The following is a 20,116-nucleotide window of genomic DNA, read 5'->3' on the forward strand; positions in this document are numbered from 1 at the left end:
TTGCATCAGGGGGGAGAAATTAATACACAAGAATAATGTACTCTTTTTCCTTCACTAGGGTTTTTGTCCCGATGGATTTTTCCCTAGTAAGGTTTTAACGAGGCATATTCTTTGTGTAATGGACATCCAAGGGGGAGTGTTATGAAACAATTAAAAGTATGGATGTCCCTTTGTATTCCCAAGAGAATTAATTCATGATTTATGATTACATTATGTATAGAAGTTACAATTCATAAATCTATTCATGTAGTGGAGAAACCGTTTCATAGGTTTCTTCATATTATTGTAGTAATGGATGTTTAATAGGATTTATGTACCTTTAACCTTGTAGTGCCTATATATAGAGGTACATTGAAACCCTTTGAGAGTACTTTTGTATCTTGTTGAAATATAAGGATATCATTCTCCCTTTCTCTAATACTTCTTCAATTCCTATTGTAATATTTTATTTTATTAGTTTTATAACAATCTGTATATAAGGAACAATAGCTAATTTGGCCAATCCTAGAGTTGGATGAAATCATGGAGTTCATTTGATATAGTGCTTTATATAAATTGATAAAGTGCTTAATAGTGCTTTCTACAACTTTATAAAGTGCTTAATAGTGCTTTAAAAGAACTTTATATAGTGCTTTACATAACTTTATAAAGTGCTTAATAGTGCTTTGCATAGTGCTTAATGGTGCTTTATGCAGCCTTATATTTATATAGTCCTTGATAGTGCTTTTTTTTTTTTTTTGGCTGACGTTTCTATAACAAAGTGTCGAAAACCAAAAACAAACATATGCCTCTAAGCGCAGGGCACTAAATAAAAAGGAGTATGGGGCGGAGCAGCTTTTTTTTTTTTTTTTTTGATTTTCGTCGCACATGAATTCCGCAAGACAAACATCATTGCATTCAGTTAAATAAATTTTTGGTTGGTTGCTAACTGACAGAAATATAGTGAAGATTGCACAAGGTTATCACGGGTCATGCGCAATAATAATTTTACTCTACACCGCTGAACTTCTATTGCCTTTTCACTTCTTATTTTAAACTTCAAATTTGAGCCTGTTACACTTTAAATTCTTAATTTTAGACACTTGGCACCCTAGTCTCTCAAATTTGTCCAATTTAAATCCAATCAATGATTATATTCGCAAAATTAATGAGATAAAGAGCCATGAACATTAATGACAATATACTGTTTTATTCTAACTGCTATCTCTTAACCTTTTTTTTTTTACCAGTTTTAATACATTATCATTAATTCTAACTGCAGGCCTTCTCTTTTTTTCGATCTTTCTTGTAAATTGCTAATCAACAAGGGACGGCGGACTTTTTTTTTCCCTTTTTTTTATGGAGGGATTGAAAGATTTGAATTTAGTATTCTCTTTGGTATAATGTCCAAAATTAATCAGTTGTCAAAACCCTTGTTGGCGAGGAACAAATTAGTCAAGGCTTGAAAAGCAACATACTCTCAAGTTTAGCTTGATCTTTTTAAATTTGAAAATCATATACAAAATTTGTAGTGCAAATTTATACAAGTTACTAAGCCAAAATTTTTCACTTTACCCCCTAACTCATTTTTTTTTAGTCTCACTTTATCCCTTGGTGGACGAAATTACTCCTCCATTATTTTAATTTCCTTTTTTTCCCTTTTGTATTTTTTTCTTTCCCCTTATTCCCTCTATTTTCTTTATCTCTTTCTTATTTCTTTACTTCTCTATTTTTCCCATAAGAAACTTCATTTTAGCAATTGAAGCTAAAAAAGAGCAATTGTGGATATCTATCTTCTTGTCAAATGATCACAAAATATTCAAACCCTATTCCCAAAATACCATTTTTTGACCTCTGAATTCTTTTTCTTTTTCCCCTTACCATCCCAGTTTCATATTTTATTCTCAGGAAAACATCACAAGATAAATTTGTGACATAATTAATGATCATTAATTGGAATTTGCAAACATGGCATCGTAGAAAAGATCGAAATTAGATTTTGATACCTTTCAAAATTGCACCCATAAACTCAATTACAATCTTCATATAAATTTTTTCTTTTGAGATGAATTTTTTTGTTAAGAAGGATGGACGAGAGAAGAAAGAAGAAAGAGAAAAAGAAATAAAGGAGGGGAAGAAGGGGAAAGAAAAAGATAAATGAAAAATCAAAATAATGGAAGGGTAATTTTTTCCTATAGGGACTTAAGTGATAAAAATTAAAGGTTAGAGGATAAAATAATAAATGTGATACATTTCAAGGGGATTAATTGTAATTAACCCGTTACTTGATGTAGGGTAGCTAAATGAGTAGAATCAATGTCCTCTACTATTTACGTAGGGTGACCTTTCGTCTTATTTTATATGTGGAGAGTGTGTTTGGATATCAAGAATTTCAAAAAAAAAAAATTCAGATTTTGTTTTACTTATATCATACACACAATTTTCAACCACTTTTTTATTTCACATACATCACATTACAAATAGTACTACAGTAATTATTTCAAATAAATATTTCAAATAACCTCCTATCCAAATAACCTCAATGTTTATCAGAGTGTAACAAATTTAAATTTGTCTTTAACACAATTTACAATTGTCACCAATTTGTGGCAAATTTCAAGTAAAAAAACTCTATTATGCCACAGCATAAATTGTTATCGGTTTTGTTTACACTTTCTAGAAAAGTTTTCCAAATCATCTTGAATATATGTGACCAAGGAGAACAATAGGACTCTTGGCAATTCAACAAAGACAACAACAAATCAAATAAAACAAATAAAAAGACACAAAATTTATGTGGTTCGATCGAATTGTCTTGTGTTCACGCAAGAACAAAAAGAGAAATATTATTTACACTGCATCTTTTATTATTTATATTTTCACCATTTTTTTTATTATAATATAGTCCAATAAATAAAAATTATATGATTAAAATGATAGTGAAAGTTTGATTAACAAAAGTAGAAGTGCAAATAACATTTCTCTCTGAGAATTTACTCGAGCTTTTCTCCCTAAGATGAGAGTTTTATCCTTTTGAAAAACTTTCAATATTTCAAACATTACAAATCCAAAAAGCCAAATGCAAAGTTCAAAATCAAAATCCCTATTGATCCAAGACAACTTCATTAAACTACTACCTTGTCATAATAGTTTCGATCACTACTTCATCTGCATTCTTGTCGTAATTTCAAAGGCTTCTAATCCCTGTTCCAATTATTTTAACTCTTATTAGTGACTTGTTTTTGTGTCTGTTTTCCTCTATTGTGTGTTGGTTAGGTGTAGGTCAACTATTTGTTGTTTTGCCTACCAGGTGCTTAGCATTAAGTATTAACTGAGAAATCTATTCCTATTTCCCTTTCACTACAAGTTTATTAAATTTGGGCTGTCTCACCTGGGTGCCAGATTAAGGGATCCTCTACTGTCTCACTGAATCCAGAAGAACTGGCAGATATAATGCAAAAATACAGTGAACAAACAATAAAGGTGAGCTTCACACAATCAACGAAACAAGAAATCAGCAGCATCAAGAAGCAAATGGTAGAAAAATATCTTATTAGATGGCCTCTGCAGGCTTCTCAGATTCAGCTTCGCACATAGCAAGAAAATGCTCTTAAAGCCTGTTGGTTTCAGTAGTAAAAGGAGATACAGGAAGCGGTTCCTGAATATCCATTCAAGTTACAAATAGTTTACATTGATTCCATGATTCAAATGACTGGGCCATGATTTAATGAGAAGACTGGGTTACTACAAGTCTATTAGCCTGAGGATAATGCACAAGAATTCGACCCCTCCACCAGCACTTTCCCACCCTTTCTGCATCATAGAGTTTAATGTGTATAAAAGTTTCTACAGCTAGAAAAATGTAGAAACGGTTACAATAACCATCGATCCTTGTTCGCTGGTTTCGTCTAAATGCTGGATAACTAGATCATGTCATGCAGATGTTCTTATCAAAACCCCATATACTCACCGTGGACATTTATTAAGCCCATAAACCCCACGCTTCCAATTGCCTCTGAAAAGAAACCAGAAAATGAATGGGGACAGCAAAATCTACCCTCAACACTAAGGCTATTGGCTACGACTAATGTTGCCGGTGGAGGCTAGTTGGGGTGGAGAAAATTTTGAGGTTCGCTTTGGTGCAGAATTTGTGCCCATGGAGACAGTAAATTCCGCCTTCAAGATTGAGTGTAGGAGGCTGCAGAGACAGCTTCATCATCGATAAGAAAAAGCTTTTTGTGAGGAAAACAACCAGCCACAACCAATTAGCTTCCGAAAATCAAAATATGACCAAACTATGGCGTGCTTTACATGATGCTAATGTAAATGTATGAGATGGTACGCTTTTTCTTTGGCTATTTTTAAATTTTATTGAAAGATAAAAAATAATTCTTTAAAAATCATGATCCAAACACAAATAAAAAAATTTGTTTGTATTATGAAAGATTATCAGATGGGTTTACAGAGATTTAAATTTTATTGTTGGAGGGAAGAAAAATAATGTATGAAGACCATGAGAAAAAGATTGCAAAATTTCGTTTCCATCCTAGATGTAGCAGTATCAAAACCTGTAAATGGCGCTAATCAATTAGTCTTTGCTGTTTTTGTCAAAATTTTAAACTAGTGCAGAATCCTTCTTTATATAAATATATATATATATTTTAAACAGTATACGTGAAATATTAGAAGTTGTGTTTTCTTATCAGCATTATTTTTATTTACCCTTGCGGAAAAATGTACGTGCACTATTTGCAATTAACTAGTCTCAAAATACATATGTTGCAAGTTAGTTACGAATTAAGGGAATGTCAATATGTATTTTAAAATTAAAGGAGAATCAGTGAGAATTTTGCAAGAGTGAGGTTGGATCCTGTGAGCACCTCTCATTTGCATTTCGTGGACATACGCATGATCTGCTGTGCACACTCCTTGAAGAAATCTTTCAAAGGTAATGCTTATGGATTGGCTTTGGCTGCATTAATATATCATATATTATTGGAGTATTTTTAATAAAAAATACAAAAAATTCTAAAAATGATTTAATCAGTTTTTTAGTTACAATTGTTCTCCAAAAATGTGTAATTTATGTGTAATAATAATAATAATAATAATGTTGGAGTATTTTAATAAAAATGCAAAAAATCCTAAAAGTAAATTTAGTGAGTTGTTCAACTACAATTATTCTCCATAAATGTATAACTTAAGTAAGTAGTAACCTCTACAACGGACATAACGACTAAAAAACCCCTCTGCAATGCACATGTATAAATAGATAGATGGGTTTTATTTTAAATCAATAGGAGGTATTTTGGCTTAAGTTTGCCATGGGTTTTTAATAGTTATTCAAATTTAACAAATATGTTTTTTTAATTACCAAATTTGCTGTGCTAGGATATTCATGTAAGTTGGCTTATTCTAAGTGAAAATCTAAAGGAGTTTCAACTGTGGTATAAGTTTTGCTTTTACCACACCTATACATAAGTATGCTTATATAAGTATCTAGCCTCCAACTGAGAATGAGGACCAACAAAAACAAGAGAGGTAAAAAAAATTTAGAACAAGCTTTCTATATATGTTTGTACAAAAATTAGTCAAATGGTTTGATTAAATTTTTTTGAGTTTCATATTTTCCCCGTTGATATAAATGTAGGATATCTATACTTAACCGTGCATTTGAGGAAAGAAATGACACAAGACCATAACCTATAGTTGTTGTTCTGGCAAAAGATTGTGAAATCCTAACTACACAAGTTTCAATTTGAGTTGGATGCACACATTTTGATTGGCATTGGAGTGTGAGTTTCCATTATTTGATTTCCTTAGGGTAATGATTACCTAAGAATTTAAGATGGGTTATATCTCAGTATAATTGATTAAAGGCATTGCTGATGATCGGGCTCAATAATTGTGCTTTGAACCAAGAATATGTATCAAAGACTAATTTACGAAGAAAAAATTGAATCCAAGTCCAAACAAATAAAAAGACCTTTTACTTGAAATTTAAATTCAAAGAAACATATAAAAAATATGGACTTTTTTCTCATTCACTTTATCAATTTTCAAAAAACAAAAAACACTATTAAGAGTTACAAGAAACGAGATATGCGACGTGCGGCAGGTTGTATTGAAAGAGAACCAGACACAAAATTATGAGAAGGGCCATTTCTTCCCCTCTCATTATCTCATCCAAAAAAGATCACTTGCACAAGCCAACTTAAAACTCATATGCATACCTTGATAATGAAGTGTAACTTGGTAAGACATTTTACTTGTAACTGATTGGTCACAGGTTCAAGTAATTAAGGGGAGCCACAGGTGGAAATCAATAAGGAGATAAGTCGGAAACTTCTAATCTACTATTAATGCTCTTTAAGTAATAATTAATAAAAAAAAACTCATTTGCACACCAGCACAAAAAGCACATAACCTGGTAGCAAGTATGCATTCAACGAACACACGGAAAACACAAGATGAGTGTAAGAAGATTCATATTCGAATAAAGCATTAACGAGGAGATTAAAGTTTTCCCTTAGCTAGATAATTTGTTTCCTTATTCTTTTTGAGAGTTCAACCTCTTTGGAACAAGCAATAGGTGTAGGAAGAAGCACCACCAGTTGCAGCCTGAACGGGCACCTTGGATTTACACTTAGCGTTTCATTTGGTAGAAATGCTTGGCCAAAAACCGAACACCGTCGTCAGAATCAGATCCCATAGTATTCATCACTTGCTGCTGAGGTGGGCTAATGAGCCGAGTGTTGCCTGCAAAAAATGGCTTAGTTATTGGCAATAAATGGTTGAATTTCCAATAAAATAGGAAAGAAAGGAAAGGGAAAGGAAAAGTACCTTTGACCAACATTTTCTCTCTGCCAGTTCCTGCACTCTGTACAATGTTAAAATTAGAGTTAGCTAAGAAGCCAAGGAAAATATTTTCAACACTAATCGACTTGGTTTGGTCCCATGTACATAGCCCACCAGTGTTGGAATTGTTCGGCAGCCAAAGAAGTGGATTCAAAAGCAATATATCCAAAAGAGGTCTCTTAACAAATTGCTCAACTATGTGATCAATTCTTTAACATACATTGACGAGAATATACATTTCTATCCTTGGTGAATCGAGCAACAACTTTTTTGCCTTCTTCTTTTAGTAAAGAATTGGTACAGAGGCTTAATGACTCCATAAATCTCTACCTTATGATAAAAAAATCTGCATTAATGATGTGATTATAAGTTCTTTTCTTACATTTGATCGTGCATTAATGATGTGATTATAAGTTCTTTTCTTACATTTGATCGAGTGCATCAAGCATTAGACAAAAACAACTAAAGAACTTCCATATAACAGTTGAGTTATCATCACAAGTTTGGTTTTGCCTTTGATTTGAATCCCTTTATTTCGGATTTTTATCTTTAAATCTTTCTTTTTTCACTACGCACAAAGATTGCAGGTGGACGTAATAGGCTTGTTTTAACGTGGTTTCTGTAGCATCATGACCAAGCCATTTTAAGCAAGAAACCAAGGCTCTATTTGTTACTAGAATGAATATTCCCCACAAGATCCTTATCAGGATAAAGCATAGATTTTATTGGAATAGAGGTATACCTCAGAAGATTCAGTGGCTAATTCTTTTGAGAGTTCAACCTCTTTGGAAGCTTTTACTTCTATTGCAGTGCAACTGGTATCGGAAGAAACACCACCAACCACATTCAAAGTGGGTTGTCTGGATTTATCCTCATCCTTTGATTCAACAGAAGAAACAGTCGATACTGGAACAGCATGATCAGAATTTGATCCAAAAGCAGTTATTTCTTGATGCGGAGGTGGGTAAATTGGAGTAGTGCTATCTGCAAAAAAATGACTAAGTCCATCAGCAAACAGCCAAATTTCAAAATAATCAGGGAAAGAACGGTAATGAAAGGATAAAAAAAAAAAACCTTTAACCAGTATTCTTCCATTGCCAGCTCCTGAGCTCTGTACAATGTTAACATTAGAGTCAGCAAACAAGCCAGGGAGAATATTTTCAATTCCAATTGAACTGGTTTGATCCACATACGAGGCACAGCGGTACTGGAATTCTTCAGCGGTAATAGAAATGTAATAAATGACAACATATTTTCAACTGCTGTGCCACTTATTTTGAATTTTTATATAGTTGTCAGAGTCTCGAGGAAGATTAAAAGCCGCTTTAAAGGCAACCCTCTGATCGTCTGACCAAGAATTTGTCTAAGGAACACGCTGCATTTGCCTATCGTACTAAGTTTTTTGAAAGGTTGTCGGCCATAAATTTTGTTGTCTTTTTGCAATCTATAGGAATGTTTATTGCCTAATCTCTCTTGAGAATTTATTTAAATACACAAATTTCTCAATTATGTAAAAGTTTTCTCTACATATTGTTGAAGATATGTAATATGATACTATAGAAAGATTTGATATTGTAAATATTAGGAAAGATTAGATTTGATTGATTATAGTATCATATATTAATTAGGTAATAAATTAATTTAGATTAGCATTATTTTAGAATCTAAATTAGGTTACACTTGTGTATAAATATATTTGTATATTGTGTAGTCCAAAGATATATGAAGAAGAGTATTTTCTCACCCTTTTTCTTAGTTTTACATGGTATCAGAGTTTCAGGCTCTGTTATTAGCTTGTCTTTTAACGTGACTCTATTGAGTCACTTTTAGGTTTTTCTTGTGTGAATATCTTTTATCAGTTTGTCTTTTGACGTAACCCTATTGAGTCACTTTTAGGTCTTTCTTGTGTGAATTATAATGGCAGATATGAAAGGTAGTAGTAGAGAGATGAAAACAGTAATTTCTGATGTTATTCCTACAACATCAAAAATTACTGAACACAAATTGAGTGGAAAAATTTTTTTGAATTGGAGTAAAACTATTCGGATATATCTGCGCAGTATCGATAGAGGTGATCATCTCACTGATGATCCACCCGTTGATGGGGAAGAAAAGACGGTTTGGCTAAGGGAAGATGCAAAACTATTTTTGGACCAGTCATGTGAGAACTGGAGAACAGTTAGCTGATATTTTCACTAAGCCTCTAAATGGTCCGAGAATTGATTACATTTGTGGCAAGATGGGCATGATTAACATCTATGCTCCATCTTGAGGGGGAGTGTTGAAGATATGTAATATGATATTATGGAAAGATTTGATATTGTAAATATTAGGAAAGATTAGATTTGATTGATTATAGTATCATATGATTATAGTATCATGTGATTATAGTATCATATATTAACTAGGTAATAAATTGATTTAGATTAGCATTATTTTAGGATCTAAATTAGGTTACACTTGTGTATATATATTTGTATATTGTGTAGTCCAAAAATATATGAAGAAGAGTATTTTCTCTCCCTTTTTTTTAGTTTACACATATAATGATGATGGTACTTCTGGTATTGTATGAATACATCATCAATTTTTGGGCCTTCTACTTCCAAAGGAGAGTGGGTATTTTCAAGAAGTCAATGGAATGGTAATTTTCTATATGTTATTTGAGAGTGACTATGCCCCTAAAGATTTGTATTTGCATAAACCATGAATTCTACTGGAATCAAGTTGTACCTCAAAATATTCATTGACTGATTCTTTCGAGAGTTCAAACTCTTTGGAAGCTAATTCTTCAATCTCAGTGACAATGGTATCGGAAGAAACACCATTAACTGTAGTGAGAGCAGGGGGCCTAGATGTACGCTCGTCTTTTGATTCAATATAAGGCTTGGCCAATACTGGAACATCATCATTGGAATTAAACCCAACAGCAGTTATTTCTTGTTTCTGAGGTAGGCTAGGTGGAGATTTGCTACCTGCAAAAGATGACTAAGTTTGTCATCAAATGGCTAAATTTCAAATAAACCGGGAAAGAAAGGAAAGAAAAAGGAAGAAAAACCTTTGACCAACATTCTCTTGTTGCCCGCTCCTGAACTCTGTGCAATGTTAACTTTTGAGTCAGCAAAAAGCCAAAGAGAGTATTTTCAATATCACTCGACAATTTTGATGAATCTAAGAGGCCTAGCACTTCTGGAAGTCTTCAGAGGTAATAGAAATGGATTAAAAGCCAACACATTAAAAACTCCGGTGACCCTGAGTTTGGAATTTCATATAGTGGCCATCAGTAACTGAGAAAGTTTGAAAACTACCCTCAAGGCTTTCTTTTAATCAGTTAGCCAAGAATCCATTGGGAATACTCTGCATCAGGCCAACATATAATTTGGCACTAATTGCTATGGGTTTGAAATCATTGACCGATAAAGCACAAACAATGAGAGATAGATTGCACGTGGCATATAAAATGGTTTATGAAGTACCCTCCACAAACTTGCCTATTGTGCAAAGTTCATTGAAAGGTTATCTCCCACCGATTTTTTGTCTAGAAACACAGAGAATTAGTGCATTAAATATACATATTACTCAATTATGTAAGAAAGTCTCTAACATACACTGGTGATGGTATACTTCTGTCACTGGTGAATAATTATCCATGTTTTGGGCCTTCTGTTTTCAGTGCCGAACTCTCTTTTGCATGGCAAACCCTACGTAGAAAGGGTCTGAAGGGGTGAAGTTCTCGTGCTTTATCCTAAAGGTTAAACACTTCTTGTAACTAGGTTTATTGAATCGTGGCCTAGCCATAAAAACCAAGAAATCAGGGGATAATTATTTTTAATTTGTTACTTGAGTGAATATTCCCCCTGAAATGTATTGGGATAAAGCATAAAATTTAGTGGAATAAAGTTGTACCTCAGAAAATTCATTGACGACTACTTTTGAGAGTCCAACCTTTTTCGAAGCATTTTCATCATTGAAAACACTATAGGTGTCGGAAGAAACACCACCTACAACAGTTGGAGTGGGCAGCTTGGCCATAACCTCGTCTTTGGATTTAATAGAAGGCTTATCATCGTTAGAATCATATCCAATCGCAGTTATTTCTTGCTGCTGAGGTGGGTTAGGCAGAGATGCGCTATCTACAAAAAATGACTAAGTTCATCAGCAAAAGGCTCAATTTGCAACTAACAGGGAAAAAAGAAAGGAAATGGAAAGAACCTTGGACCAACATTCTCTCGTTGCCAGCTCCTGCGCTCTACACAATGTTAACATTAGAGTCAGCAAAGATTAGAATCCTTTCATCATCAACTGACCTAGTTTGATTGATGTAGAAGGCCCAACAATGCTTGATATTTTTCAATGGCTATAGACTTAGAATTAAAAACAACACATTTACAGCTGTGGAGCCAATACCAACTAAGTTGAAGTTTCATATTGTCGTCAAAATCTGGAGGAAGATTAGAAACTATGTTAAAGGCTTTGTCGTAATTGGTTGACCAAGAATACTCTGCATCTGGTGAAATTGAGCACAACAAAATTAATTCAGCACTAATTGCTAAAGGTGTATCTCATTGACCGAGAGAGTACAAACACTGAAGAAAGATGGTAGGTAGCAGACATAATAGTCGAACAAGATGACAACATAAGCTTGCCTATTGTACCGAGTTCTTTGAAAGTTCATCATTCTTATATATCTCATTTTCTTTTCACAATGTATAAGAATGCCTATTGTCAAGACAATCTGAAGATTAGTGTATTGGGTGTACAAATTGCTCAATTAACACATTGTGATGATGGTCTATAACCGTCATTGGAGAGTACAGCATGGACCATTGGGCATTATATTTCAAGAGAACGTGGGATTGAAAGCTTTATAAAACGTCCGTGGTAAATTGTTACTTGGCATAGCCGTTGTTACCAAGAGATCAAGGATATGGTTATTTTGTATTTGTTACTTGAATGAAGAATATTTCCCTGAAGATTGGTTTTGTAATAAAGCATAAATTTGCTGGAATAAAATTATGTCTCAGAAAATTCGTTGGCTACTTTTGAGAGTTTATTTTCTTTAGAACCTCTTTCTTCTATCTCAATACCATTGGTCTGTTGGCAGAGTGGGTACCTTGGATTTATCCTCATCTTTTGATTCAACGGAAGGGTTGGCTGATACTCGAAGATCATCATTAGAATTAGATGCAACTGCAATTTTTTCTTGATGCTGAGGTGGGCTAGGCGAAGATGCGCTACCTGCTAAAATGACCAAGTTCTCCAGCAAACGGCTAAATTTCAAATAAACAGGGAAAGAAAGGAAAGGTAAAGATAAAAACCTTTGGAAAACATTCTGTCACTGCCTGCTTCTGCTTTCTGCAGAATGTTAACATTAGAGTCAGCAAAGAAGGCAGGAAAAACTTTTTATATCAACTAACCAGGTTTGATCGATGTACAATGACCAAAAAAAAAATATGCTGGAATTCTTTAGTGGCAAATGGCAATAGCAATGGAACAAAAGGCTACTTATGTAAAACTCTGGAGCCATCAATTTTAATGTTTCATTTAGTTGTCAAAATCTCAAGAAAGAATAAAAACTACCCTAAAGGCTTTGCACAATCAATTGACCAAGAAGCAATCTGGTGAAAACTCTGCATTAGGCTAATTTGAGCACAAGTGCGACAGTCACTGATAAAACGCCAACCCGATAAGAAAGTTGATAGGTGGCAGATATGTTTAACAAGTAATCAAGGCCACTGCATAAACTTGCAGCTTTTTGAAAGTTTATGTTCCTCTAATTTCTTTTGATTTTCTCAATCTGCAAGAATTCTTAATTTTTAGACATTCTGGTAAAATGACTATTGACTATACAGTGATGATAGTATACTTCTGGCATTTGTCAACCCAGCTCACATATTTTGTCAATCTATTTTTGGAGGAGAATGAGGACGGGCAGTTATCAAATTTACAAACTTCTAAAGTGATTATTTGCAATTTTGACAGGAAATTTTGCATGACTCGATCTAATTTATTTTACTTTGTTTCCTCTGATGACATTTATCAAGCATTAGGCGGAAAAAAGCAGAAAGAAGTTCCACATAAGAGTTCAGTTATTTTCTCAAAATTTGCCCGTCTTTATCCCTTTCTTTAGCTGTATAACATTTTAAGATTAAATCCTAGTATAAACAGTTTGAAAGTGTTGATGGTGGGGTGAAGTTGTTGTTCTGGTAATCTCGTTGTATCCTAGTTGATCTCTATTAGACCATGGCCTAGTTATCATGAACAGGAAATCAAAGCAATAATCAATGTCTAGTAGCTACTTGAGTCAAAAGGTTTGTGCTGGACCATTGCATTGGTATAAAATTATACCTCAAAAAATTTGTCTGTTGATTTTTTTTTTTTCAGAGTTTTACCTCTTTGAAACCTCCTTCATTAATCACAATGCGACGGCTGCGGGAAGAAAGGCCATCAACCACAGTTTGAGTGGATAGCTTGTCTTTGCCTTTATCTTTTGATTCAATTGAAGGCTTGGGTGATGCTGGAACATCATCAGTAGAATTAGATCCAATAGCAGTTGTTTCTTGCTGTTGAGGTGGCTTAGGCGGAGAAGCGCTATCTGCAAAAAAATGACTAAGTTCATCACTAATGGGCATAATTTCAGATGAACTGGAAAAGAAAGGAAAGGAAAAGGACAGAACCTTTGACCAATATTTCCGCATTGCGAACTCCAGCACTCTGCACAATGTTAACATCAGAGTCAGCCAAAAAGCAAGGAGAAATATGTTTAATATCAATCGACCTGATACAATCGATGTACCAGGCCCGGAAGTGCTGGAACTCTTTAGTTGCGTCTAGTAAGATTAAAAACTGACTTTTGCATAATTGAAGTTTCTTGCTTCTGATGGAATGCATCCAGCATAAGAGGAAAACAGTGACAAACTTCCAATCGAGTTCTCTCAAAATTTGCTATGTTTTTAGCCCTTTCTTCTGGGATCTCTAGAACTTTATTTTACCCAAGAACTTTTTTATTCATTATCCTGATGGTTATAGGTTTGTTGTAACTTGGTCTCTATGGAATTATGGCCTGATCATTGTAGTCCAGATGGGAACAGGAGTTCTCCATTTGTTACTCGAATGCATATTCCCCATTCTGGGGCTGTTTAACACTCAGGGAAGGTGTGGGTTGGGTGGTTCGGGGAGGAAGTGTAAGTAAAAAGTTCCAAATTCAAGTCATTCCATTTCCACTAAAAAGGAAAAAAGAAGAAGAGCCATTTAACACTCAAATACACTAGATAAAATGTCTCTATTTGCTTTATCCATTAATTTGTCTCACAATTTTAACATCTTATTGACCCCAGGAAAAGGTGATAATGCCAGCTAGATTTGTTTGTAATGATAGAGTGCCTAGAATCTGCGAGGAAAGTCTATTAATCTCATGAAGCACAGAACCAGTTTTTGCATCTGGTTTTACTGCTGAAGCAAATAGGTTTTGAGCTTTTTCTTGTCTACTAGTAATAAAGCACGTGATTGTACTATCCCAAAACATAACATTTTGGTCTTAACTATCTTTGTGAAATTCTGATTGTCAATATCATAATATAATTTGTTTTTCTTTTTCATTTTAAGATTTGTTTATGATAACGTTATTTACATTGAAGTCATATATCTAAAGTTTTCCAAACATTTTTTTAAAACTGTTTAAATAGCTTATGCTTAAACTCTGGGCTACTCATTTTGATACTATCGTATTTAACCAAAATTACAATCAACTTATAATATTTATTACACTTAAATAATAATATTACAGTTTGTTTATCACAAAACACTGTTGTTAAGCGTGAAAAAGTAAATTATGGCATCCAGCATAGGAGAAGCAAATAGAATTTACATATATTTGATAAGGTAAATGTTTTAACTTATAACATCGATTTTCTGAAGGATAATGAAATAAACAAATTGGTTTGTTTTATGGGATAATTTCATAAACCTCCCTTGAAGTTTCTAACAATTACAACTACCTCTCTTAAGGTTTGAAAAATTACACTTACCTCCCTTGGTATTTTGAAAAGACTATAATAGCGTTGACAACTCTACAAATCCTAAGTAAAAAGTGGGTGTAAAGGAAAAAGAAGACCACATTTTGCAAACATTTATGTATCCAAAAGTTCTAATCTCGTCTCGCCTAATACATTATTCAATTCCTAGGTCATTTAATTTGACTTCTTGCTTAGTTTTATAAATAACGGACTAGTAGGGATGCATTTGTTAAAAATAGTTTCTTCATAACTTACTTAGCAAAGAAAAAATGAAATCCAAACATTAAAAAAATGATGCCTTGAAATATGGCCAAAATTTTGTTGCAAAGAACTATCTTAAAATTTTTACTTAGCAACTAATATTGATATTTAATTTCTTTTGCCATTTAATTTGTTTTGTAAATCAAATAGGGCCAGTATAGGATATTCATTAGATTTTTTGTGCTTACATCACAATTTGTTACCAAAACATACTTTTTAGGAGAGGTTTTTATAATTTTTCAAACTTTAAGGGAGGTGGCTGCAATAGCTACAAACCTCAAGGGAGGCTTCTGAAATTATCCCTTTTTTTTATTCTGTAATTCTAAGTCATTTTGTTATGCTATGTGTTCACCCCCTCCACCTAATCCATCTTTGGACGAAATTGTTCATCATCCAGGGTCCAATTATGCTTTCTTTGAGATAGAAGTAAAATCAATGGTGGAAATTTCAATAAAATCATCGAAATTTTAGCAATAAGAAAGGATGGAATTTGACCAAAGTACTAAAAATTTTGAGATATATTTCAATAATTGAATGGCATGTACAAGATTATATCTTTAATTACTTCTTTTGCATTTCTTATCATTTATTTTTTGTTATGCTAATATAAACAAATTGTAATAGGAAAATTCGAATATGAAAGTGGCTTTTGTTTTTTGTTAGTTTGACTTGGGAGAGTAGAACTTTCATACCAAGTAAAACTTAAATTTATGCATAGATATTGTTTGCATGCTCTACTATTATTATTTTGCACGTTGTATGTGTTGAATTTGTTACTGTTTTGATGAAGTTGATAATTTGAAGTGAGATGTCCCCTTTTTTAATTAAAATGAATGTATATCCTTTGAATATGAACTCTTTGTTATCTTTTTAGTGTTATTCCAGTTAATGATGAGTTGTAAATAATCTACTACTCCTAATTGTCTCTAGCTGGTTGTACATTCTCACAATTAAAATTTTTTTGGCAGAGATAGTTTTCATTTTTTTTCTTTTCTTTTTTTCTATTTGCATTTGCATTTTTCTTTTGTTTCATAATTAAATGTGTAATTCATTCTTTTTTATAAATTTTGTTTGTACTTTTGTTTTCATAATAGTATTATCATATTTTTTGACCAACAGTACGTGGATAGGTAAAGCGTTTTGTGTAGGAAGATTTCTATGTTTGTTACCATCATAATGCAAATGCAACTAGGGTTGTTTAATAGTTACCCTATAAATGAAGTATAGTGGGGTGCAGCATACATAATAAACCAAGAGGGAACAACAAGAATACATTGTGCTCTTAGTGGCCAAAAGAACGTTATTAGATTTCTCCCTGCAATTAGGTTTAGAATTCAAATTCTAAACCTGACAATTGGAGATAGGATGGATGTAAAGAAGGGGGGGGGGGGGGAAGGTTAAAAAAAACAAGAATAAAACAACATTGTGCTCATACTCTAAGATCCTTTGATAATCCAATTCAGCAGTTGAATTTAATGAATTCTGATCTTAATATATTCAGACGCGTGTGATAACCAACACTAGAAGCTCTGAATTCATTAAGTGGCACTGAATTTCCTAGGCCAAATTTGCTCCAAAAAATAAGTGACAACCTATTCACTTATCAATTAATGTGATATACATTCAAATGCATCAAAATTAGTACTTAACAATTCATTAATTTAATGAATTCAGATTTTAACTTTCAAATTTTAATTTTATCAAATGCACCCTTACCAGAGGGACTTTTAATATAGGATTACTAATAATATAATACAATATAGCAATAGATAGGTAGATCTGAGAAGCTATGTCTAAGAGCAGAGGTTATCAATTGAATGCTTTTCTATCTGTTGGGCCAAAGAATGAATCAATTGCCTACTAGGGCAACATAAATTAGGGATCTGAAGAGAGAAAGATGTGGATCGGGTAAAAGAAAAAATATCAAGGGATTGCGAAGGATATCAATAAAAGCAAAGTCAACAAAACATGGACCCCAGTCAACTGCATTGAATTCGGAGGATATAATAGTTAAATTCATAAGACTTGAGAAATTAAGGACAGATCTAAAAAGTACCATAAAATTTAAAATCATTCCATGTAGAATAAATCGCTAAAACTCACTCTGTGCATGCTGTAATCATCAGATCTGCTAATCAATAGTTGTAAGGTCCAATAAAGATAATGAGATCTACCGAGATAGATCCAAATCTGAAATAAATTCATCCATAGATATTTGTGAATGTCTATTCCCTCAGATCTGCTATCCAACTGGTTCAAGTTCAAAACTGATGTTGAGATCTGATGAGAAGACTCGAGAAGTTTTAGATCTAACATATAGATTTAAAAAAACTCCAAAATCTGAGAAAATAAATAACAAAACTAAAGAAAACTCTCACTAATATAGTTTCGGAGAGAAGAAAACTCACACTAGGATACCCTAGGAAAGACGAAAACTCCCACTAGGATACCCTAAGGGAGACTTTATTAAATGAAAGTAAGAACAAAGAACAAAGGAAGAGGAAGGGAGACCTTGGCTTAAGGCCAAGATCTCCCTCCTATGAAGGAAGAAGAGTAGAGAGAAGGAAGAGAAGAATTCTAGAGAGAAGGAAGAGAGGAAATAATCCCTAGTTCTATTTCTCAAGTCTTGTGTATTTGTTAAATTGCAGATCTATAATTTTAGTATATGTTTTATCTGCCATTACGGCAGCAATGTATATCAATTGTGCTTGATGATTTCCAGTAATCTGTTATTGAAATATGTTTTCTTATAAAAAAAATAATTTTGCAAGATCGAGATATTTTGTGATTTAACAATCTTTCAAATAAATGCTTGGTTAAATAATTAATATTCTCAAGTTAGTCTACTTGTTTAATTCTTGTTTTAGATTTTAGTTTTCAGTTTGTTTTAAGAGAAAAATGTTATTCATTTTGTAACTTACATCTGTCAAATGTAATTATATTTTTAATTAGATATTTGTTCCACAATCCTACCGAGTATGTTAAAACTAAACAATCAAAATAACTGAGCTTCATTTTTGTTAAAAGTCATACACTAAAGATTTAGATGTCAAGGTACAGGTCATATCCACTTATAAGTAAGGATATTAAAAGATAGTTTCTTGTAGTTTTTTTTCTTTGTTGCTTAAAAAGTACAGCTAGATATTTTACCCAAATTCAATCTAGATTCAATGTCGTTACCAACTTCAATCTACTAAATGCCTATTTCGTAATTTTATTCGATGCATTGATTACTGATAGATTTCACTTTCGTAATTGATTCCCTTAGCCTAAAGAATATTGATTCATTTAAGAATCTTTAAAAAATTCCGTATGGATTATTAAAGAATTGAGAGTTTCTTACTTTGACATAAGTGGTCCTTTTTTTTCCTTTAATAATCTTTTTTTTTTCGAATTATTCTTTTGTTACTACACTATTACTAAATAATTGCCATTAGTTTACATTAATGGCTAGTGGCCCATGTTGTGGATTATAGAAATAAGGGTAAAATACCAAAAACCCCCCTGTGATTTTTCAAATGTACACTTTACCTCCCTATGGTTTGGAAACCTACAATTTAACTCCCTGCCATTTCAACTAAAGTGAAATCTAACAGAAAACATCTAAACTAACGTTTGAACAAAAAATGCCAAAATTGCCCCTTTATAAGTCAATTCCTTGGAAGAATGTTTCGTGCATTTGAGAATGGGTAAAATACCAAAAATCCCCCTGTGATTTGACAAATGTACACTTTACTTCCCTATGGTTTGGAAATATATGGGGGTATCTTTGGCAAGTGAAAATATTATCGCAACCACAACTCTCAGCAGAAGCGCGTGGCACTCAAATACTGTTATTGTAGATGTTTTCTGTCAGATTTAACTTTAGTTGAAACGATAGGGAGTTAAATTGTTAGTTTCCAAACCATAAGGAGGTAAAGTGTATATTTGATAAACCACAGGGGGGTTTATGGTATTTTACCCTAGAAATAACTTTTATATTCCATACTTATAATTTGATCAATTATTTGTTCGATGATGAACAAGTACATGTGAATGGGTTTACCAATAGTTGCTATAAAATTGGATTGAAACACAATTTATAATGTAAAACCAAAATTTTTGAGTATAGAGAGATGTGTATAGGGATTTTCCTTACTAATTTCTTTATTTCACTTGAGGTTTGGAGCTTTCTTTTTTTAATTTGTTATAGAATGAAATTCACTGTTTTCAATTAACAAAAGTGAAAATTTTTCTTTCAAAAGTCAAAAGTAGTTAGATTATTTTTAAGGAAAATTTTTCATATTATTGTTTAATTTGTAAAGTTGGTAGTAAGAAATTACTTTTCATAGTTGTTTTGTTCTCAAAAGTCATTACACTTGAAACCTATTACACATCAATTTTTTTATACTCCATCTGTCCTAATACTAGAGTCCTTGTTTGGAAATCCAACTTTTTATAGAGCCCTAGGAATCATTGTGTCTAGATGAGGTGGCATTGGTGAATTTACATATATATCCTTTGAATTCAAAATATTTTCTTGTTAAATATGCCTTGAGTTTTTAAAAAGTTACTTTTTCATATGACAAGATTGGAAAGTATGTGTTGAATTTCAAATTGTAACTTTTATTTTGGAACATCAATAAAGTGAAAATATGACATTAACAATGGGACATAGGGAGCAAAAAAATGTTTTAATGAAATTATATTTTTGAAATATATCTCAAAGTATTTTTTTAAGCAAAATGTATTCAAAGTTGGTATTACCTTACATGAAAAATCTGAAGAAATCATTCCAAATATGCTCTCCCTTTGTGTATCTCAAAGAGTTAACTTATTTCCTGAAAGATTATATTTCTTTCATATTCATCTTATATTTTGTGTAATTCAAAGAAATCCAGTGGTTTACAATGAACAATTGATTTTCCATCATAATTGTATAATTCCATTCTAAACCAAATACTACTGGAGGATGTTTATTTTAATAGAATTTTATTCCTAACTAAAACATCAAAGTCGATATT

The 20,116-nt window shown here is 32.6% G+C and overlaps 1 protein-coding gene across 1 annotated transcript; it reads right to left on the reverse strand.

The window, feature by feature from the left end:
• Positions 1 to 6,361: 6,361 nt before the first annotated feature.
• LOC113736402 (uncharacterized) lies at positions 6,362 to 17,699 on the reverse strand. The gene is made up of 13 exons (XM_027263347.2): positions 17,217 to 17,699; positions 13,515 to 13,551; positions 13,230 to 13,432; positions 12,156 to 12,192; positions 11,951 to 12,075; positions 11,050 to 11,086; positions 10,744 to 10,970; positions 9,896 to 9,932; positions 9,571 to 9,812; positions 7,912 to 7,948; positions 7,580 to 7,821; positions 6,823 to 6,859; positions 6,362 to 6,738 (listed from the first exon to the last, which is right to left on the reverse strand). The coding sequence occupies exons 1-13, from the start codon at positions 17,427 to 17,429 to the stop codon at positions 6,626 to 6,628; spliced, it is 1,587 nt and encodes a 528-aa protein (XP_027119148.2). The 5' UTR covers positions 17,430 to 17,699; the 3' UTR covers positions 6,362 to 6,625.
• Between the last annotated feature and the right edge of the window lie 2,417 nt (positions 17,700 to 20,116).

Source organism: Coffea arabica, chromosome 3e, assembly GCF_036785885.1.
Source record: "Coffea arabica cultivar ET-39 chromosome 3e, Coffea Arabica ET-39 HiFi, whole genome shotgun sequence".
Lineage (NCBI taxonomy): Eukaryota > Viridiplantae > Streptophyta > Magnoliopsida > Gentianales > Rubiaceae > Coffea > Coffea arabica.